Here is a 23,699-nt window from a genome sequence, read left to right as displayed (position 1 = left end):
TAATTTTTGTTCTTTTTCTTTATTTTTGCAAATAAAAAAAAGAAAAACGTAAATAATAACGAATTAAAATAAAAGGGAAAAGGAAAAGAAAGGAAAAACAAAACAAAGACGAAGCTCCTCTTGCTGGGTATGTGGTGCCAAATCGAGCGCTTTCCCTTTCTGGCTCTCGATTCTCTCTTCAAATCCCTAATTCGATCTGTAAGTTAACTTCTATCCTTTTCCTTTCTCCTAATCCGATGCGTGCAATTCAGTCCCCAAATTCCTGATTTTTTTTATTATTATCATTTGATCTTAAGTTATGCCTCTCTAATTACAGAGAGATCTCCTAACTTCTGGATCTCTCTGTTTTTTTTCCTTTTAGATCGTTTTATTTTTTGGATCTCGAGGTTTTCATTGCATCACAGCTCATTTAGGGAAAACTGGAGGGTTCAATTGGTCTGTAAATTTTTTGTAGATCGTTAGAGTTAGATCATCGGTTTTTTAGATGGCTACGAATCCTCCATTTAATGTGATGGAGGATCAGACGGATGAGGATTTCTTTGATAATTTAGTTGATGATGATGATTTTAGACCCACTAATTCGGATTCAGCCCCTAAGTTCACTGAGGGAAGCGATTCCGATGAGGCGAAAGCCTTTGCCAATCTCAGTATTGAGGATGCAAAAGGTGGATTCGAAGGGAAGGGTGAAATCAATTCGGGTGATGATGCTGCAGGATTGGATGATGTGAAGGCGGAAGAGAGTAATGCGTTGGAGTCGGTGAATCCGCTGGGCTTGTCTGATGGGTTGGTCGAGTCTAATAATGATGGGATTGGATCTGCGGTTGTGCCTGAGGCTATAGTTAGTCAAAGTAGTGAATCCATGAAATCAGGGGTTAAGGAAGTGGGCTGGGGTTCATTTTATGCAGATTCTGCAGAGAATGGGTTTGGTTCATCCGCTGATTTCTTTAATGATTTTGGAGGCATTTCAGAGGATTTTCCTGTGAAAACAGTTGAAAGTGTTGGTAATTTAAAGAACACGGATGGTGGAGGATTGGATGATTCGGTCTGTTACCAGAAATATCAAGATGGTGCACACGTTTATGCAGGATTGGTGGAGAATGTGAATGAGCAGGACTTGAATAGCAGTCAGCATTGGGAAAACATGTACCCTGGATGGAAGTATGACGCAAACACTGGACAATGGTATCAAGTGGATGCTTTTGATGCTACGGCAAGTGTGCAAGGAATTGTTGATGGTGCTTTGGGGGGTGAATGGGCTTCAGCTTCTGCCTCTGATGGGAAAACAGAGGTTAATTATTTGCAGCAGACTTCACAGTCTGTGGTGGGAACTGTGGCTGAGACTAGTACAATCGAGAGTGTGTCTAGCTGGAATCAGGTTTCCAAAGGGAATAATAATGGTTACCCTGAACACATGGTTTTTGACCCACAATATCCTGGTTGGTATTACGACACAATGGTAGGGGAATGGTGCTCTCTGGAAAGTTACACATCATCAGCAAAATCAACAACTGTTCAAACTAACGGTCAGCAGAATCAAAATGGATTTGCATTTAGTGATCCGTATTTGCAAAATAGTAGTAGCACATATGCTGAGTATGGGCAAGCTGGCAAGTACGGTTCACAAGGCTATAATAGCCAAGGCCAACATGGCAGCTGGGATGAGTCTTATGGTAACAATCAGCAGAATTTGAATATGTGGCAACCTCAGACTACTGCTAAGATAGATGCTGTTTCGAATTTTGGTGGAAACCTGCAATTAGATAAATCATATGGTTCAAACTTTTCCATGAACAACCACGTGGATCAGCAGAAAGCTATCAATTCTCTGGGGACGGTTCCATCATATGACAAAGCTGGTCAAAGTAATGCTGAGGCTAATGAGCTTGTTGGGTTGCAAAATTTTGTACCTGGTGGGAGCTTCAGTCAGCAGTATAATCAGGGAACTGTAAAGCAGAATGAACAAGCAAACTTTTCAAATGATTACAGTTTCAGTCAGGAACAAGTAAGTGTCACCCATCAATCATTTCAGAGTAACCAGCAGTTTTCTTATGCTCCCAACACAGGGAGATCCTCTGCTGGCCGTCCTCCACATGCATTGGTTACTTTTGGATTTGGTGGGAAGCTCATAGTAATGAAAGATGGCAGTTCTCTCAGGAACACATACTTTGGCAACCAGGTGAGGCTCTGAAATAATCTCTTTGGTTGCTCTTTTCCATACTTTTTGCATCATATTATGAGTGTTAACCAATCAATCTGGTAGCAAAAGTCTTAGTAATTTGTGTCAGTTTTCTCACAAATTAAAAGAAACTCATTTATTTTTCTTTAATTTTGTTGAATTCTTGTATTGCTTGTGGGCTGATAATGTGTGTTTATTTCATGTAAAGGATCATGTAGGAGGCTCAATCTCTGTAATGAACTTGATGGAGGTTTTGTCAGGAAGTAGTGATAATTCTTCAAGTGTTGGAGGGAGTACTTGCTGTTATTTTGATGCTCTCTGCCAACAGTCCTTTCCAGGTCCGTTGGTGGGTGGCAATGTTGGAAATAAAGAGTTGAATAAGTGGATTGATGAGAGGATTGCACACTGTGAATTGCCTGATTTGAATCATAAAAAAGGAAAAGCATTGAGGTTGCTTCTTTCTTTGCTTAAATTAGCTTGTCAACATTATGGAAAACTTCGATCATCTTTTGGAACTGACAATTTATTAAAGGTAAAATACAAATTTCTATTTCAATAATTTTTGTCATATTTAAATTGCACTTTATCCGGTAACCATCTTAATTTCCACTCTTCTTGCCCCTGTTTTTTTGCATTCAGGGAAGCCATTCTGAAATAGGAAATAGACATTGCTGTATTTTGCATCTCATGTTAAAAAATTCTTTTCATGTGACCATTGCCAATTTATGCTCTGTCACCCATTCAGGTTTATAATAGCTAATTCTAATCCCTCTAATGAAGAAAGTTGCATGCCTCTATTTTGTAATTTGGTGTAAGTACTCGTATACCTTTGCTGTTTGCTTTGCAATGAGTTAGCAAGAAAAAAAACATGTTGCAATATATCTTTAGTTTGATAGGTCAGGTCAGTCTTTAGAAGTATAAGGCTATGAAATGCCTCTCCCTTTCCCTTTCCCCAACCAAAGAGCTGGAAATAAAAATTCTCTCCACTTAGAACCCCATTTTTCTTCTTCATCTTGTGTGATGTTTTTCTAAACTATGTAATGTCTCAAAAGGGAAAACTGTTTCAAGCCCATTTGGAGTTAATTGGCATTGCTTGCTTGAAAGAGAGTTGGCTGGACATGAGTGAGAAGGCATGCTGCATGGGGTGTCTAATCTCTAAACTAGAAAAGAGTTGGTGATCCAGCCCACTTATGAAAGCACATGGGCTACCTGAAGCATTTAGGCAACTTGCATGGAGTATCGCTATTATCTACTTCATTTAATTAATACTGCAACAAGTGTGTTGTGGGTTTATTTTTCGTTTCATGATGTAGTTCCTAATATTTGCTTTCTTGCTATTCTATTTTACATCATTGAGTTTCACATCATCACCTTACACTTTATGCTTATTATGCTTAATTGAGTTCATAATTTTACCACTGCGATCATTTCTGAAGAGCCACATTTAGAAATGACTAACCTGGCCTGGCATTTTTAATATCATTTGTATTTTTGTAGGAGAGCGATGCTCCAGAATCAGCAGTTGCAGAACTTTTTGGATCTGTCAAGAGGAATGGCACCCAATTCAGTGAGTTTGGTGCCCTTGACCACTGCTTGCAGAATGTGCCGTCTGAAGGACAAATTAGGGTATCTCATATACTACTTCGTTAATTCTTGCTACTGTATGGACACTTATCAATCTTCTTAAAGATTCTGATGTATGTTCTAGGCAACTGCTTCTGAGGTACAACATCTTCTGGTTTCTGGTAGAAAAAAAGAGGCCCTACAGTCTGCACAAGAAGGCCAGTTGTGGGGACCTGCACTTGTTCTTGCATCACAGCTGGGTGATCAGGTATTTTTGTCTGTCACTCTGACATCTTTGATTTTTTTTCAGATAATTTCACTTACAAGGAAGATTGTCAGATATTTACCCGATTCTCACTCTTTCTTTTTGTGCTTTTTTGTGGCTGGGGTGATACAGTACTATGTCGATACTGTCAAGCTAATGGCACTTCGCCAGCTGGTTGCTGGATCTCCTTTGCGGACATTATGCTTGCTAATAGCAGGGCAACCAGCTGAGGTATTTTCCACAAATGCTACTGGACATGGTGGCCTTCATGGTGATTTTGGTACACCTCAACAACCTGTACAGGTAAGATATTGATGCATGAATTGTCATCCTACCATGTCAAGGGTTGAATGCCTGTGATATGTTGATTCTTTTTGTTAAAAAACACATTTATGGGATCAAGAACTTGAGAGAGAATTCTTTGTGTTGATGGAGAATTTTTTGAGATTGAAGCCAAAGTAAAAAAGAATCGTATTTTGGATTATGTTGACTAGACTACTAACCTGCTATGCCATCTGTGTTGTTTCCACGGAATGGCCATATTGCTAGATCTCAAGCTATAGAATAACTAAGCTTTCTCCCCAATCCTGTTTATTAGGATACTGAATGCTTATGGACTTTGATATATCTATCGTTTCATTGCCTTCTTTTCAAATTTTAAATTTTTGTTCTGGTAATCTACCCTTGCATTGATAGTCTCCTTTCTTGTTCTTTCAAAAATTGAAATTTCTTACCAGTTTTTATTGGTGTATAAATTTGTTTCTCTATGTTTTGCTGTCAACTACAGCTTGGGACAAATGGAATGCTTGATGATTGGGAAGAGAATTTGGCTGTAATAACTGCAAACAGAACAAAAGATGATGAACTTGTGCTCATACATCTTGGAGATTGCCTATGGAAGGATAGAAGTGAGGTATCTTTTTTTCTTTGGTCCTTTGTTTGGTGGTTTCATTTGAAAACCTTGTATCCTGAAACTTACATGAGATGGGCTACTCAGATTACTGCTGCACACATCTGCTATTTAGTAGCGGAAGCAAACTTTGAGTCGTATTCAGACACTGCAAGGCTATGCCTGATTGGAGCAGATCACTGGAAGCATCCTCGAACATATGCTAGTCCAGAGGCTATTCAGGTGCTCAGTAATTTTGTTTGACTCTTGCACATTTTACTTATGATTTATTTGTGGTATGTTATCATGCGATGGTTGCTTCTAATAAAAATGAACAATTTGTTCTGGACCTCTAGGTTGGGTAGATAGGTTGTTTGGTTAATTATATAAATCATTGATCACAATACAATCTTATGAACAAAGTTGAGAATGGTGAAATTTTGAAGTGTTTCTTTTGATTTCAAACTCGACCTTTCTCTCTAATATGATTCCACACCCAGACTGTCTTTCAATGGAATCTTATTTGATTTTTTTAATGGGGTGTATTGTCAGAGAACTGAGTTGTATGAATACTCAAAGGTGCTTGGTAACTCCCAGTTTATCCTGCTGCCATTTCAGCCATATAAGCTCATATATGCATACATGCTGGCTGAAGTGGGCAAGGTCTCTGATTCACTCAAGTAAGTGGATAGGAATTTTTAACTAGTTCTTTATGTAATTGTCTTTCATTTGCCTTAATCTGGTGAATTTATTCAGGTATTGTCAGGTTGTTTTAAAAGCCCTAAAAACTGGTCGAGCTCCGGAAGTAGAAACATGGAAACAGTTAGCGCTGTCCCTTGAGGAAAGATGCAGAGCTCATCAGCAGGCAATGATTTAGCATGAACTCCTTGCTTCTTTCTTATTCTTTCTTTATTTTTTTTTTCCTTATGTTTTCTGACTATAATGAAATACTCTATTTTCAGGGTGGATACACCACAAATTTGGCTCCTGCAAAGTTAGTTGGCAAGTTGCTCAACTTTTTTGATAGCACTGCACATCGTGTTGTCGGGGGCCTACCACCACCGGTACCATCAGCATCACAAGGAAGTGTGCAAGATAGCCATCACCAACTGGTGGCTCCCAGAGTCTCAGGCAGTCAGTCAACAATGGCCATGTCATCACTAATGCCTTCTGCTTCGATGGAGCCCATAAGTGAATGGGCAGCTGATGGAAATAGAATGACAATGCATAACAGAAGTGTTTCAGAGCCAGACTTTGGTAGAAGTCCAAGACAGGTTTGTTATCATCTGCAAGTTGAAACACTATCCTTAACTACTTGATGTTCATGTTAATTATATCACATCTTCTTAATGCCTTGTGGGAGGATCAGGTTGATTCATCAACAGAAGGAACTTCATCCAGCGCACAAAGCAAGGCATCAGGCCCAGCAGTGTCATCTCGGTTTGGTCGTTTTGGTTTTGGTTCACAACTTTTGCAGAAGACTGTGGGGCTAGTCTTAAGACCTCGGTCAGATAAACAGGTAGATTGATGTTATATGATTTCTGTATACTTTTTCAGGGACAAACTATTGATAATCTCTTGGAACTCGTGTTAATTATCATTTGTGTTGTGACTTAAGGCTAAACTAGGTGAAAAGAACAAATTTTATTACGATGAAAAGCTCAAGAGATGGGTGGAGGAAGGTGCTGAACCCCCAGCTGAAGAACCAGCCTTGGCTCCCCCTCCAACAACTCTAGGCTTCCAGAATGGAGGGTCTGACTACAACTTGAAATCCTCATTGAAGAGTGATGTATCTTCAACAGATGGGAGCCCACCGTTTAAGAGTCCCACTCCAATGGACCATACCTCAGGGATTCCACCTATTCCAATCGGTTCAAATCAATTCTCAGCTCGCGGGCGCGTGGGTGTACGAGCAAGGTAACTTAGAAGCCTTTTGTTTTCTTCTCTGCAAAATGAATATCATGAAAGTAAGAATACTTGTCAAAAAAGAATTGATGATAAACAAATAAAGTGAAGGTTGGACATAAAAGTTTGTTATATTTTACTAGGAATCTATTGGTATATGGGGGAGAGGGAATAAGGGAAAAACACATGAAGGTTCTATCATGTAGTTTTGGAATGGCCAGAAATATGACTAATTCTGCAAATTGAACTGTCTCATGGGGTTTAAATCATTACATCATCCATCACGATCAACCTTTTCTGTTTCATGTCGTAATGGAGCAGTGTTTGGTACATGGAATTGGATTGGGCTGGGCTGGGCTGGGCTGGACAGGACATGACAACTTAACTTGTATTGGTGTTGAGTGTCCACATGGGTAGGATTTGTACCGTCCCATAACCAAATTTCTGTCCACGCCTATGGAACAGTCTTGTCCAGTCCTATCTGCTCACCAAACACATCTGATAAGTCTCCATCTTTTGGAACTACGGGCACCTGGTTTGGACATCAGTGATCAAGTTGCAAGTCTCTGCTCAATCATTGGTAAATTTTGTTGATAAGAAAACTTCGCAGAACTACTGGGCTTTTATCTTTTTGGAAATTCAACTGAATGAGAGGTTATATTTTCAGCTTTTATAGTAAAAACTTGGTTTGAAATTGCATCACTAGCTCACTTTTTAAAAGTTTGAGCCCAGCTTTCACATATGTTGGAACTTGAGTATATATCGAGTTCCTAAATCCTAATTTATCTTGTTATCCAGTTGAAATGTGTGGCTGATTTGATGATGAGTTTAGAAGAAGATTTATTCTTCTAGGTTAAAGACTTGTGCTTGATTTCTCTATTCTTAGTTATTTAATGAATACAAACTATTCTCAATATAATTTTCTTGGGTGTTTGACAGGTATGTTGACACCTTTAACCAAGGGGGTGGAAGCCCAGCAAATCTGTTCCAGTCCCCGTCTGTTCCATCTGTCAAACCTGCTGTTGCTGCAAATGCAAAGTTTTTTGTTCCCACACCTGCACCACCACATGAATACTCTATGGAAGCTATAGCAGAAAACATACAAGAAGACAGTGCAACTACTGAAAACCCTTCAACATCTAATATGAACAAGAATGGCCCTTCACATCCTTCAACATCTTCAGCACCAACTATGCCAAGGTTTTCAAGCATGGATAACATTACAAGGAAGGGGGCCATGATAAATGGCAATGGCCCTGTTTCATCCCACTCGCGACGAACAGCATCTTGGAGTGGGAGCTTCAGTGATTCATTTAGTCCTCCCAAGGCGGTAGAATCCAAATCACAAGGGGAGATGTTGAGCATGTCCCCTTCATCATTTATGCCTAGCAACCATTCCATGACTCGTATGTCAAGTAGTGGCAGTTTTGGTGATGACCTTCATGAGGTGGAGCTTTGATTTGAGTACTGGAGATGTGCATACCAAGTTTTGTTCCTTGTGGTCGATGCAATACTCGGATGGGAACCATCCAGCACGTCTTGGAAGATGTTTGGTGGTGCTGCATCAGAATGGGGTCATGGAGAAGCAGAACATGTTTTCTATCAAACCTTGCACAATCCATGCCCCTCTTAAATTTATGTTCAAATGCAGATGGCTAATGTATTACTATAATCTTAAGCCTAGATTTTGTTTGAATATCACAGGAGTTGCTACCATCTGAAGTTTGAGGAGCTGGTTTCTTAAACATAAATCAAAGAAAGCCTGCAATGGCACAATTGTACAGCTAGTTCATTTGTTCATTTGTTGGGCAGAGGAAATGTCAATTGAAGTAGATAGTAGAAAGCCCCCAGAGGTCATTTCAAGGGGATCATAGTGTACTCATTTTCTCAGAAAAAAGAAAAATAAAACGTTTTGATTGTTCAAATGCATTCCCATTTGTGCCTTTTGAAGCTTAATTATTGGTATAATGAAACATGGAGGGCATCTTTTGGCTAATATGGTGTCTATTCTTCAAGTCGCCAGTGCGAGTGAATGCACGCCTGTTTGATTACTGATGTCGTTGTCCTTGCAGTGACAATCGTAGATTTCGATTCATTTGATCATGATTCTAATTCTAACATGGGATTCAAGTATGCTAATCTAATGTTCAAATTTTTTTGTTGATATTCTTTTTTCCTTGATATTTAGCATTACTTTTCACCCATCTGTCATTTTGTAGTAATACTAATAATAAAAATAAAAAAAATATTTGTTGGATTGCATCATTTATCATTTAATTTCAAGTTGGGATGTATCGACATCATTTGTAAATAATTAAATTTTTTTTAAAAAAAAAACTAAAAGGAAGAGTGGTTTTACTATAGTATTTTTACTATAACTCTAGATTCATTGACACTCTTGAATTATATTAGTAAGATTACACTTTTGCCCTTGCCAACAAAACACAATTGGCTTTGACAATAAGGGTATAGTTGTCTTTTTGTTATTTTTTGGCACATTAACATGATTAATATACTCTTATTAGAAGCAAAAACCAATACACCGGAAGGCAAGGACTTTTTCGAGTTTTTCATTTTGAAAACATATTAAAATGACTGCATTGCCATTGAATTTAAATTATCTTTAACTTAGGTCAAATGGTTTTTTTGATCTTTTTCTTATATATTTTTTTTTATTATTGAGTTTGATCAAGCATGGTAAAATATTATTTGATGTTAAAAGATGGGTTGCCTGTGCAAATCAAGCGGATGTCAGTGGAAAGGCATTGCATATGACTTTGTCCTTTGACCAAACTCTGGCTTTCACAATTGTGTTTAAATCCTTGCGGCATATCCTCCATTACTCGATGGTGTGTGTGGCTAAAATATATCGAATTTTGCATTGGCAAATTTTTTTTTCTTTCTTTTTTTCTTTGTTCTCCTTGATTTCGGCGTCTTTTCCTGTACATTTTCAAAGTAACCCTTGATTTGTTTTTCTTTTAGATTTGATTTCATTTTTTTAATTATTATTTATTTTATTTTAAATAATCCATGGAATTGAAACTTTCTTTCAATTTAACTCTCATTTGATTTTTTTTACCTTTTAGATTTGGTCCATATTCTTTTGATTACATTTCTTTTTTGTTTTTAATCATTCTCTTATTGAATTATTTTTTCAATTGCATCCCTCAATATTTTATTTTATGTTAAATTTGATCTTTATTCTTTTAATTGCCTTTTGTTTTGTTTTTAATCCTTTTTATTGGAAATTTTTTTTTTCAAATTTATTCCTCAATATTTTATTGATAAGGATTTTGTTGATTCAAAATTTGACTTTATGATTTTTTCAAGTTTGCTCTCTATTGAATGATTTTGGTCTCGGGACCCGAGTCACAGGTTTGAAAGATTGACTTGAGTTGGTTTAGGTTTTTTTTTTTTTTTTTCTAGATCCTTTCTTACAAATTATTTTTTACGATTCCATCATTTTATGAGATTATCCCGATCTCATACAATAAGTTATGGGTTTCATAAGTTAACCTAAGTTGATTCAAACCAATTTTTTTTTTATCCTTTTGTTTTTTTTAATTTATATGTTGTTGTTATTTATTTTTTATGATTATATTAAATTATCCGAAATTATCTAACCCAATAAAAGCAATAACCCAACTCTTGGATTTCTTTTGCTTCTTGAAAATCAAGTCCTTTTAGAAACCAATTTAATTCTTGTGAGAAAATCTTCTTACTTGATATATACTTGGATCCAAAACCTCTTTATTTTCACATCTAAACTAGTTAGAGCTGTTATTACTGTGAATATTATTTCTATTGGATTTTGTTTGAAAGAGAAGGGTACATTTGTTCTTAAACCCATCTTTAAATTTAGAATCTACTCCAAAACAAGCTGTGTATTTGGAAACTAGACACAAGACAATTAGCTATGAATATTTGTATACTTGATGACTTTTGCTGTCCCCTCAGATTTGTCTTGTATTTCACTTTAAACGACACGTTTTTGGCTCCTGGATATCATCGAAGGATAACTCCCACTTCATTACCACCTAATGCAATCCTAATCTTATTAACAAAAAAGCTAAAATAAAATGGTTACTGTTCACTCTCTCTCTGCAGATATTTTTGAACAAATGCTCTTACACCCATCTTAAATCACTTGGATTTGGCGAGAGCTTTGGATAAAACTTGTGAGTAAATATTTGATTCTTGAGTGCTGAAAAAAAAATCGATTGTAAAAGGTGAGGTTTCTTATTTTAGAAGAAGATCGTTAGTGGTAGCAGAAGTCTAAGCTTATTATTTGTAAATAATCTTGTAAGTGATTTAATGATAAAAATTTGAGATTAAAACTTTTTATTTATTTATTTCAAGTTTGAGCCTTGTAGTTGTTAATATGATAATTATTAAAGGTTTACATGATTGTTAAATTTAAAAGCTCATGAAATTAATCAAAATATACACAAAATGGATTCAAATATCAACATTAATTCAAATATATATATAAAAAAAGAGTAGAAGATTATTGCCGAACCATTATAAAAATTGTATTTATCTCTTTTCCCTTATCTCTTTGTTTTTTTTTATGCTTTATATTGTGATTGTATAGTTAAATTGAATTTGGTTAGAAAAGGTTGGTTGGTGTTTGATTTTATGTTTGGTTGAAAATAATTAAAAATTGAACAAATTAAACTTAGTCTCCGTGAGCACCTAATTCAAATAATTAAATTTTGAATCTGACTTTTGATTTGAATTTAAGATCTTATTAATTATAAGAAAAATATTACCTTATGAAAAAAAGTAATATTTATTTACATTTCCTTTTTATATCCCTCTACAAATAAGGTAAAAAAAACTCCTTTTATAGTTTCTTATTTCTTTCATCTTTCAAATATAAAGATAGAAATTATCTTTCATCTATTATCTTTTTTTTATATAAATTTTTTTAATGACATATCATTAAAATTATTTCGTAAATTACTTGAAGGTTAAATTGACTTAACCTGATTTTAGATTATTTTTTGTTCCAGTTAATTTTAATTTTTTTGTCAATTGTTCTTAATTTAACAAAATCAAGTCGGATCTATAATTACAATTTTCACATCTAAGCAAATAGAAATATGGGTTTTTTTTTCTTTTGATATGTCATATTGCTATATTACTACAAACATCAACAAAGATGCCTTCATTCTAGCAATTTGGTAGTCAAATACAGAAGTAAACCTAGACCTTACTTATTAATTGAAGTTATTTAATTTTGTATTCTAAAAAATAGGATAAAATGTTTAACTAGTTTAGCATGAATTAAGATTACCTTTTAATTTAAATAAAAATAAAAATAAAAAGTTATAACTTCTTCTCAGTTATTGGACTCAAAATCAACTGTATAAAATAAAAAAAAAAAAAATCAGTTAAACAGATATGTTTTACATTGTTATTAAATATATTTTGAATTTGACTTAACAATAAATTAGGAAAATTAATTTATTATTTATGATTTGAAGTGGTATTTCTTAATAGCAAGTAATTTTGGTGATTATTTTTTTTACTGGGAGAAAGATTTTGGTATTGATTAACGGAGGTGGATCTTTCACTAATGGAGCTTGGGGGTTTGACCTGTTTGTTCAGTCCTTGATGCCAAACTCATCTGTGAACATTGTTGCCGTCAACTCATATGTGCAATGACATTCTAAATTTGAGAGTTTCAAAGAATTTTATTTTCCGTTTAAATTAATGATCAATTCTCATGCTTGTTATTTTTTTATATGATTATTACGTAAAAATAATGGTATAGTTATGCCTCTTTTAATATTAATTTTTTTATTATAAAAAATAATAAGTAATTTTTTAACCACAAATATTCAAGGAGATACAAAATTAAATGAAAAGAGTGTGTTTGATAGTAATTATTGTTTTTTAAAATATTTATTTTTAAAATGTATTAAAATATTCTTTTTATATTTTTTAAAATTTATTTTTGATTAATATATTCAAATATTTTAAAAAATAAAATATAAATTTAATTTGATAAAAAACACCTTTTCTTCTTAAAAAAAAAATAATTCTCTGAATTATTAAACTTAGCAAAAGATTAAAAAAAAAAAAAGCAAAAGAAATATCAGTAAAAAGTATCCCACAGTAAATGGACTCTTCTCTGCTGTCACCACTCACAAGAAGGGATAAAAAGAGAGTCGAAAGACTCTTCTCAAGTAAGAAGCGTTGGATCTGGTGAGTGAATCGGTCGCTTCCACCGCCTTTCCCCTCCCTTACCTTCAAACAGAAGAGAAAAACGTCACCCTATTTTCTCTTCTTCAACATAGAGAGAAGAGAAAGAAAATCCCTTTACTCGAAAGCACAATTCACTCAACAGACAAATAATAGTTTACTGTCTCAGCTAACTGACACTTAGAGTTAGAGATTATTAGTTCAATCATGGCGGACCAACACGATGACTTAGAACAACTGCTTGACAGTAATCTCTCTGTAAAACCCATGTTTTGATTTTATGTATAGAGAGAATGTTATAATAATATTTATATTTCAATCTCTTTTACAGGTGCTCTTGATGATTTCCAGAATCTCAATCTTGCTCCTGCTTCTCAAAGGTCTTTTGACAATTCTTCTTTTTTTTCTTTACGTCTTTTTTTTGGTAATAGATAATAGTGATTCTTGAGCTATGGCTTGATTTATAGGAGTGGAAATGATAATGGAGAGAACAGGAATCAGAAGGAGAAACAGACTTTTCTTCCTTCATTGCCAACTGGGGTTCAAGGGTTGGGAATGGGATTGCCTGACTTAAACAGCAAGAAGAAAGGCAAGCAAAAGGTTTCTAAAGAATCCCATGTTGAGGAGGCTCTTGATAAGCTTAGAGAACAGACCAGGGAGGCTGTTAAAGGATTGGAGTCTGTCACTGCTGCCTCTAAACCTGATGATTCTAGCCAAGATGCATTTATGGATGATTGGGTTAAGCAGTTTGAGGAGCTAGCTGGTTCTCAGGTATGCCATTTTGCTTTCTTATTCCTTTTCTCTTTGTTTCGTGAACTGGTTTGTTTGCTTTCAATTGTGTTTCTTCTGTGGTTTACGAGTTATTGTTGACATTTAGGTTAGTTAAAAAATGAGGTATGATTTTTTATGATTTGTATTCCATGAGCTTATTTTCCCATCAGGAGTTTTGGATCACTTTTGAGTTTTGGGTTGGAAATTTGTGGTTTTGAATATCAGGTGAGATTGTGTATGTTAATTGGGTATTGATTTAGTGCATTCTGTCTTAAATTCTGGGTCACGGGATTTACAATCTGATCATCTGCTTAACAATTATTATATCGTAAGAATCATTCATGGTCAAGAGTTCTTAAGAAATTTAGATGCCAATGTCTTCCGCTATCCTTCTTTCTAAAATAGCTAGGTTGATTAGGTTGTGGTTTGATATATTTGAAGATGGCTGATCATCACTGAGATGCACTGCCTTGCCTGATTCTGTATTTGTTAAGTGTATGTTGATGGAAAACCATGTTCTACTGAACGAGTTAGACTATGTTTCTGTCAGAAACTTGTGGTAATTTGCTTGCAGGGAGTTTGATGTAGCTGTGCTTTGTCATTGCACATGTAGGTGACGCCCTTTTGGCTGAGCCTATAGATGTTATTGTTGACCTTAGCGAAAAGTGACAAACAAAGAGGATGTACAAGTTCTGTAGATTCAGAATTTGTCAAGGATCACTAGGCATTCATGTGACACAAAGTAATTACACTGACTTTGCACCATTACCCTTGAGCGCTTTCTCCAGAAGCTTTCCAAAATATGCATCATATGGCCTCCTTTTGGTGAAAGTGTCTGAACATGTACCTATTTCTTATATAGCTTGATTTTGTCATGAAAAACATCTAAACAGTCCTAGGAATGCATGCATGGATCTGATTTGCTACATGTAGTGTGATATTCAAGTTTGGACTATGTTATTTGTATTTCGCAAATATCTTATTGCAGTATTATTTTGCTATGCTTATCGATATCTTCTCCTGGAATATTGACTTTTATTTTATACATATGAATAAACAAGTGAATAAGATTCTCTTTTACCTGTGATGTGCTCAACACATGATTTTGAATTGATCATGAGCCCCTTCTGTGTTGCATATTGAATGTGGTGCAGTTGAGCACAGGGCTGGCTGAGCTTTGTGTAATAAAGGGCTAATTGCCTCAATCAATGATTTGAAATTGATAATGTGATAAAAAGATAAGTTACTGAAGTGTCTAAAGGTAAAGTTGAGTTGTTATCACTTTTAGACACGAGCCAAATATTATTCAAGTATGGAGCTTGATTATCAAATTCAGCTTTCATTCCTACCCCTGCCTTTATCATATTGCAGACCAAATTATTGAGGGCATTTTCATTTCATGTTGACTAGGGTCATCGCAGAACTGGAATTCAATGTCATGTTTGCTGCATGCCTACATCAAGTATTATGCGTCAGTAGCATGAGCATACGTTAATGGCTGCATGAGTTGCTAAGACTACTTTGAGATGCCATTTGTTTGAAAACCATGATAGGTTTACTTTTTGGAGTGACTCTGTCACTTTGACATGTTTCTCCGAGGAGGAGATTAGGCAAGCACTATTGGTTTACATGGTTTAAAATGCATGTGGAAATTAATTTGGCACTGCAAGCTTCAGTTGGCTCTTCTTCATAGTTTTCTTTTCTTTCTCTGGACATCTACTGACCTTCAGTCTCCTTAATTCTTATTGTTCCTTGTCTCCCCCCCTGACAAAAATTGTGGATTTAGACTAGAGAGCATTTGAAACTGCAATGCTTTTCTTGTATTTTATGCTAACTTGCTTCCTCTTCTGTAAATAGTGCGTGTACTTATTTTTGGAGGTTTTACTATAATATCTTGTATTTTTATTTTTATTTTTGCTTTAATTTTCTTCTCCAGGACATGGAATCAATTGTGGAGACCATGATGCAACAACTTCTATCCAAGGAGATTCTTCATGAACCCATGAAGGAAATTGGAGAAAGATATCCAAAGTGGTTGGAGGAACACAAAGCCAGTCTGTCCAAAGAAGACCATGAGCGTTACTCTCATCAATATGAACTCATAAAAGATCTTAATGATGTTTATGAAAATGATCCTAATAACCATACCAAGATATTTGAACTCATGCAGAAAATGCAAGAATGTGGCCAACCACCAAATGATATTGTCCAAGAGCTTGCTCCCGATATTGATTTTGCTAATCTTGGTCAACTGTAAGTTCCGTATCTCAACTTTTGGCATTCATGGATGAATGTATCTCTACTTGAGCCATCACTCGCTTTGTCTTTGAAACATCTCTGGAACGGATTGGGTTTGGGTGCCAAAGGTTGGGGTTAGAACAGGATTTTAGGTTCAGTCTTGTGTTTTTATTTTTATTTTTTAAAGGCATTAGAAGGAGAAGAAGTGAGAGCCCTTGATTTTCACTAGAATATTATTTGACTCAAATCTTAAAAAAAAAAGAACAACCAGGTCAGATGGCCAACAGAGATGTCATCCCCACTTTTATGGCCTGTCTGAAAGTTTTGTTGCTCTTGAGAATTCGACTACAATTGCTATTAGAAGAAGTAAACTTAGTAAAGAATGACCCATATTCTTTAGGAAAGGAAATAATGGCCATTGGCAATTGTCGTCTTGATCTTTATATCAGATTGCTGACTGATGTCTCTCTGTTGCAGATCTCCAGAAATGCTCGAGTCCCAGGGGAATTGTTGCATAATGTGAAGCCATTTCTCTCGTCTTGTTTCCCATCCACTTGCAGTTTTCCTCTATCAGATAGGCATTCCTCATGATATATATCTGCAAAATAAAACTAGCTTGCTTAAATTGTATGTATCTTAACAATTAAAAGTGTTCAATTACTAGGGCTTTTGATTCATGTTAAACTTGTAAGTTGTGTCTGATTTGAGGGTTTCCTCGAACATAAATTTGTGGAGAAAGGCAATTTCAACAGTAAATGGCTTGGTCATTCTTTGAAGTAACCTTGTGTATAAACAACAATAAATGTGATTGGTGAACCATTTGGAAATGATCTTCAGGTATCACTTGCCCTTTTCAAACTCCAGTTCTAAGACTAAGCATAGGAAGGCACCGCCTTTGAAACATGTTTCATTTCATCCTGTCTTTATCAAAAACCCCCCTTACTAGAATGCTTCGTTTCCTGTTGGGGTTTGGGGAGAGAAAAATGAGGACTGATTGACAAACAGTTTGGTCAATTTGGATGATTTGAATATGAATGTTGGAGTAAAACATCTCTTTAGGTCTTTCCTATGTCAATGCAAATGGATTGGAGCATTTACGGTTTTGGATTTGGATTCCTTTCTGGTGTTTGAATAATAAAGGATGGCCACTACAGAAGATCCCTGTGTTGTTTCAAGTGAGCTCTATAAGCGTAAAAATTTACATGTTATCTTAACCAGGGGGAGGGTTGGGGAGACGAGAGGTTTTAGTACCACTCTCTCTGCGCGTTTGAATTTGTCAGGGTCTCTGTTTAGGCAACCCAAATGAGTTTGACAGGGAAAATGCCTCCCTCCATACCCACTAACATTGGTTCGGACACAAACAAGAAATGTGACAAAGCATATATACTAAATCCAGCCTTCGAACACAGCTTCCAACATTTTACTTGACAAATCAAAGAATAAGCGTCGGAATTTTACAAGTATGCAAAGGAATAATTGTGCGAGGTTTTAACTAGAATTTGAATGTATGTATACGTATGTATGTTTTTTTCTTTTATTACAAATGAATGGATTTTGTAAGGGCAAGAAATCAAAGAGAAGAATGTTTGCTGTTTACAAAAAGAATGGGTTAAGGGCAGAATCGCTGTAGCAACGCCATGGCTAAGCATCAGAAGGGGCTATCCAATGCCTTCCGTTGACAAAACTCTTAGCGAGGAACTTGTGGGCGGATTCGTAGTCTAGCTCTCTTGCCCATGAAACACCCTGTACTGCTGCAGCTCCTGGCCCCCAGCATTTATACACTCCGAAGAACACTGTCCTGTTATGAAACCCAACAGATACGTTGAAAAACAAATATAATCATCAGATTTCTGAGTTAACCCGTCACTGAATTTAAAGAAAAGGTTTAATTAGAGGTGTGAGATATACTTCTTCTTGTTGCTGGCATGGTCCCAGTCATCCCAGCCACCGTGAGCCACAACGTTGTCAAAATATGTGTAGGAATAGACTATCCTTGAGTACTGGCCCATGGCTCGACCCACATACAGGGGTCCGGTGCCTGTTACCCTGCAGTTAAGGAAAGCAAAGCCTGTTTTCTCGTCGGGAGAGTTTCTATCTTGGGCTGCAATCGATCCAAACCTGGTGGCTATTGAGTGGAGCTCACAGTCCTGCACCAACCAACAGTTCTTCCTGACTGTAAGTTTTTTTAGATAAAAAAGCATAATATTGCATTTTTCTTTCGTAGTTTTGGAGGAAAGATTCAAACGTGAAATCACCCTTTTACTTTATAGGAGAAATGTGACTATATTCTTTCATAATTAGGGCTTACATGTGGCTTCAAAGAAAATCCTCACCATCTTTGAATCCGACCAATTTCTTTATATAATTGATCTTAGGCACTTTATAGAACCTAAAGAACAGTAGTTACCCTCAATCACGAACAATAATTCCGCTCACGATCTACCGTCTATGAGAAAAGAATAGGTTCTCACATCAAATTTAACACTTGAATGTAAAAGTGGTTAATTTGCCTGTATTTAAAATAGCATCTTGAAGTGTTTTCTGAGGAAAAAAAAAATTAAAAACCTAAAACGTTGATAAGGGAGAACGTTGCTTGGTTTAACCATGGATTAATGGATTTGTTACTCTTCTTCGAGGACAGCTGCAAGTCCAGTCAGGCTATTTTTGAAGACAAAAACTATTTACAAGATTCAAATTATATACAGTATTTTGAATAGTATAATTTAATTTTTTTATGCAGTGCTTCAATAGAAAAAAAGAAGTATTTTAATAATTCAATTTATATTTACATAGAATGAGAGAAAAAATTAGTCTTTTATTTTATGATTTTAAAAAACATATAAAAATTACTCTTTATTTTAACATTTCATATAGTTGTTTCTTTAAAGACCCAATACCAATAAATAAAAAGTCATTTTATTTTTTATTTTTTATTTTTTATTTCCTTCTCCTCGTCTAAGGGCGGGCGCTTTAGTCAATGCCAGCTCTGCCTGTCATCTTCTTTCCTTAAAACTCTAATCATACTGGTTGTTTAATTTTATTGAAAGCTTGCAATAAAGCAAAAAAGCTAATTATTCTCCAGTAATTAGAGGCCAGATCAATGGAGGAATAGCAAGTGCAGGTATGTCTTACTTTGTACATGGAGCGGCCATTCCCAAAAATAAAATCTATGGAGCCCTCAATGTAGCACTCCTTGAAGTAATGCCTCCCTGCGTCGTCCAACAGAGTATCTTGGGCACCGTAGAATCCACAGCCTCCGAAGTAAGCCTTGTCGCCGGATATGCGAAATGCCGCAGCTTGCCATCCCTGCATTCCTGGCATTGGTGCTGGTGCTGTGTTCTATATACAAGGTGACCAGAAGAACATAAAAATGAAAATATGTAGAGAGGATACCAAACATCCCTGAAATTATTTACTATTGGATGTAGAAGATTTATTGTTACCGACTTGAGATTCACCATCTCATGGACTGTAACTTTGAATTCATTTTGTTGATAATAATTTATTTTCCATTTAGAGTTGAGATTCTCAAGAAAGAGAAAAGGTAATTGCATGCAGCTTGGACCACATGCATATCTAGGCTGAGAAGAGATTCAAGAGACGGTTTCGAGGAGTCATTAATTAGCTTTTGTTGTGTATACCTTGAAGCTTATGTTTCTAGCTGAGAAATAATTAGCAAAAACAGAAACAGAAGCAGTCCTGTATGTACGCAGCTGTTGGCCATTGGCACCACGATCGCATGCTCTATCGTGCCATTCGATGATTGTCACGTCTCTCCCTTCTCCCTGAAACGTTATGTACGGTTTGCTCGCCGGCACTGTCACCTTTTCACTGCACCACCACGACAGAAATCTTGAGTAACAAGGGGCGGTGCAAATAACTTCAAAAAAAAAAGAAAAGTCTATCGCCAACAACCCTAAATAGGACTTGGTTTGTGACTAAAACCAGAATATATACATGTAATATCCGGCGCTAATTTGTATCATCACATTCTCCCCATTGTTCGCCGGGACAGCATCAACAGCAGCTTGGACCGATAAGAACTCGCCGGCCCCGTTAACATCCACGGTGATCACACGGTAACCCACGGGTCCAACCCACTTGTGATGGTGCTTGGTAGAGTTGGTAGGGGCAGTCCGGTTGATTGAAGATGACTCGACCTTGTACCTGTAAGTAGAGCTTGTAACTAACAATGGTGCATGCAATAAAAACAAAGTAAGAATGAAGTAAGAACAGAAGAGCAGGAAACTATAACCAAGAGAAGCCATTAAAGAAGCATTAATTAATGTCAGAGAATAAAATGATAGTAATGCAGAGAAGAGGGATATAGATATGATCAAGAATGTCCTGTTGAGTGAATTTCTTGGACTTGGTAGAGATCCTTGAATTGAAGAGCTTCAGAGGAATGTTTATATACATGGTTAATTTAATTTCTAGGAGGAATTTTATACTTTCTTCAGCATCTTGCTAATAACGTTGCAACGGTCATTTTTCATGTTCCCTCGCTTTTAGGGGACAACATACCCACGGCTGTAAAGCAGTATATCTTTGGCTGTGTTCTACTTTAGTCAGATACCCTACGACCCTCAGCTGGCTTTGAATTATGGGGACAAATGGAAAAACTTATTGCTGACCTAATTATTAATTAATAAGTCCCGGTACTGTAATCTCGATGATGATTAGTTAGATGCATGCCGAATAGTATGTGCTAGTTTTTTTATGTTTATCCTTCAGTTTTCTTTTTCTTTTTTTTGTGAAATTTGGGTTGCACAGCCCAATTAAACGAGTAATATAATAGACCCGATAAAATCATGATACAAAATTAGAAAAAGACCCGGAGAAGGGTTTATTTTTCTGTTAATTGTTTTTAGAGATACATCAAGGGAATGCAAGTCACTAATAATGATTTCAATCCTTTACTCTTTAAAAACATTCATATCATATCAAGCATGATCACTAAGATTTATCTTTCTTCAAGGGCTTGTTTGAAAAGAAAAAAAAGCATTACAATCAATGTAAAACTCATCCATGAGACTATACGAGGAGATATTAACTTACAAAGAAAAGAAAAGAAAATGTTTAAACGGGAAATGTTTTAACAGTCTTAACTAAACAAATGATGAGATGATTTTTTAGGATGAGTTTTTTACACTAATCATGATAATTTAAAAGTATGTTTGTTTTTGTGGTTAAGGTTGATATTGAGATTAGGTACAACCTAATTATACACAAAAATTAACTATAAAAACTAGTTTTTTCTAGTTTTTTTTTTCTGAATTTCATACACAAAACTCAAATTTAACTATATAAACAAACACACCCTTAGGGCATAGTTAACGGCAGAAAAAATAAAAAGGATTGCATTGCGTGTATTCAATGTTATCTTGTGATTGTATTCAACGTTATCTTGTGATTGTATTCAACGTCATCTTGTGATTAGTAGTGGTAGAGGGCACCCACTTGGTAGCTGAAAGCCTGGAACGGTCACCTTACCACAGTTATGGTCGAGGCATGGCTAAATAGTATTTTGTATTGATGTATCCCTTACCTCCTCACCTGTATATTCTTGCCCTGGTCCCCATCGAATATTGTAGTGGAGCCCACTTGTTTTGAAAAGCCATTTTTTTCGAACGTTGGGACTCGCCATGGAGTCTCGCGTCTCCTTCAATTGGGGCATCGGACAAAAACTATCCAAACTCATACACAGATCGCCTTTTGTGGGCCAAAAAAAAAAAAAACAATCAGCCAAAAGTCGCTGATGATGATTGGATTTGAGTGTACGTTCGGACCCCCATAAGATGCTTTCTTACTGTTTTGGGTTTTTGTACGGTGGGGCCCTGGCGTTATTGGCATGGATAGGGACTGTCTGATGGCAGACAACTCAGGTCTGACTCTTTTTGTCTGTTTTTATTTATCCATCGGGAGACTTGTGGTCGAGACTTGAGAGAGGATTAATAAGGTTCAAAACAAGAATACAACAGTTTTTTACATGATACAAAACGTTATATTTACAGCTTCTTGCTATTGAAAAAAATAAATTAAATGGTCTCTAGAAGAGAATAGAGGAAGAAAAAACTCTGGAGATATTCTGAAGTTTCATCATAAAAATTTTGATGACATTAAAAAAATTACTAGCAATAATTTAATTGCGTCATAGTTGCCACTTAAAAAAGATATCAGTAATATCATAATTGAAACTTCAATATATTTTTAGAGTATTTTTTCTCTTTCTTCTTTCTTGTTTATTTAATATTTTATATGGATATTGCTATTTTGAATAGCGACAGGCTATAAATATCATGTTTTTTAATCATGACATGTACAAATTCTATTATTTTATCAAATCTTTTTTTAACTATGTAAATCCACAAATATTTTTAATTTGTTGTGATAATTTTTCCTAAAAAAATCTAAATATTTATGGGATTCAAAAATTGTTTTTGTTTGGATTTAAATTAAATATAAAAAAAATATGTTAATACATATGTGTGTGTGTTTTAGAGTACAAGTATTCTCATGCGTTTTCTCGCATGTTATTTTGCTCTATTTCTTTAAAAAATTAGAATTGTTGTTGTGCAATTAGTGGGGCATGTAATAAAGCTAGGTGTTATGTTTCCTGTTAAAGGAGTGAAAAACTATGATATTATTTTCATATAGCTACAACAACATCGTTAAGCACTTTTAATTAATGGATAATTTGTTAGAAATTTGGAGGAGTTGAAGCACCTATAATAGAAGATTGGTTGCTCTTTCTTAACCTAGCATTTTTAAACTTTTAGGTAAGGTGTGAAATGAAAATAAACTAGTTTTTTTGGATCCCTACAATTAACGCCCCTAATAAAGTCATAAAAACTTCATGTTATATATGGTCTTTTTGCCTCTACGCCTTAGACTAAGGTGTGTGGGCTTGGCCATTCCAAATTTTTTTTTTTTTTTTTGCAAAATTAAATCCTTTATTAGGAATAGGAGATCCTATAATGCTTAAATTATTGAATTATATAAGAGAAATAATATATATATATAAGGGTAATATTGTATGTAGATGGGAATAATTTATTAGAAAGAGTATGAGAATGAAAAGGTGTACTGGAGTATATATTATGATTATGGTGTATTGTGCTATTATGTGATCTTGTGTTCTCTATGTTTACTTGGTAACCCAAAATATTTATACATCTTAGTTATATGAAATTACCTTGTGTATCTAGGAATTGCAATGGGGGTAATCATGGATAACAATTACTTTTCCTCGCTAGTAACGTATAAAATAAGATATTAGGTGTTGCGTCTCATTGTGCTATTAGTAGGAAAGTTTGTCTCTCACAAGTGATTAACATGAAAGGTTGGTATTGTATTGACCAAGTGTGCATTGTACTTGTCGTTGTTGGTAGTTATCATAGAGAAAATTAAGTATTGCATTGACATCTTAGAGGTGTCGGTACTGTATTGACCAGGTGTGCATTGTACTTGTCATTGTTGGTAGTTATAAGAGAAAAACCTAAGTATTGCATTGACATCTTAGAGGCCGTAGCACTACATTATTATGTGTCAATAGCTTGGCTTCCTAGGAACTTACATGGGATTAAGATTCGATCTTAAGGTTATTAAGATAAGGCTTAAATATGATTTGTTGGTAAGAGCCTAAAGGACAAAGTTGTCCTAAACAAACAGGCTATCTTGAA

General features: G+C 35.4%; 3 protein-coding genes across 3 annotated transcripts; 2 read left to right on the top strand and 1 right to left on the bottom strand.

The window, feature by feature from the left end:
* Window positions 1-40: 40 nt before the first annotated feature.
* Window positions 41-8,723, top strand: LOC118062940 (protein transport protein SEC16B homolog). Its single transcript, XM_035076831.2, has 14 exons — window positions 41-198; window positions 362-2,176; window positions 2,385-2,708; window positions 3,674-3,802; window positions 3,885-4,007; window positions 4,137-4,307; window positions 4,792-4,917; window positions 5,002-5,136; window positions 5,446-5,573; window positions 5,650-5,758; window positions 5,856-6,167; window positions 6,263-6,412; window positions 6,512-6,810; window positions 7,738-8,723. The coding sequence occupies exons 2-14, from the start codon at window positions 485-487 to the stop codon at window positions 8,255-8,257; spliced, it is 4,218 nt and encodes a 1,405-aa protein (XP_034932722.1). The 5' UTR covers window positions 41-198; window positions 362-484; the 3' UTR covers window positions 8,258-8,723.
* Window positions 8,724-12,962: 4,239 nt separating this feature from the next.
* LOC118062939 (peroxisome biogenesis protein 19-2) lies at window positions 12,963-16,793 on the top strand. Its single transcript, XM_035076830.2, has 5 exons — window positions 12,963-13,255; window positions 13,340-13,388; window positions 13,476-13,779; window positions 15,716-16,032; window positions 16,495-16,793. The coding sequence occupies exons 1-5, from the start codon at window positions 13,216-13,218 to the stop codon at window positions 16,538-16,540; spliced, it is 756 nt and encodes a 251-aa protein (XP_034932721.1). The 5' UTR covers window positions 12,963-13,215; the 3' UTR covers window positions 16,541-16,793.
* A 608-nt stretch (window positions 16,794-17,401) lies between these two features.
* LOC118062938 (probable pectinesterase 68) lies at window positions 17,402-20,476 on the bottom strand. Its single transcript, XM_035076828.2, has 5 exons — window positions 19,975-20,476; window positions 19,659-19,848; window positions 19,150-19,356; window positions 17,926-18,164; window positions 17,402-17,815 (listed from the first exon to the last, which is right to left on the bottom strand). Exons 1-5 carry the CDS (start codon window positions 20,283-20,285, stop codon window positions 17,659-17,661), a joined length of 1,104 nt encoding a protein of 367 aa, XP_034932719.1. The 5' UTR covers window positions 20,286-20,476; the 3' UTR covers window positions 17,402-17,658.
* Between the last annotated feature and the right edge of the window lie 3,223 nt (window positions 20,477-23,699).

This window comes from Populus alba, chromosome 3 (assembly GCF_005239225.2).
Source record: "Populus alba chromosome 3, ASM523922v2, whole genome shotgun sequence".
Lineage (NCBI taxonomy): Eukaryota > Viridiplantae > Streptophyta > Magnoliopsida > Malpighiales > Salicaceae > Populus > Populus alba.
This window is presented reverse-complemented; position numbering and strand designations above follow the sequence as displayed.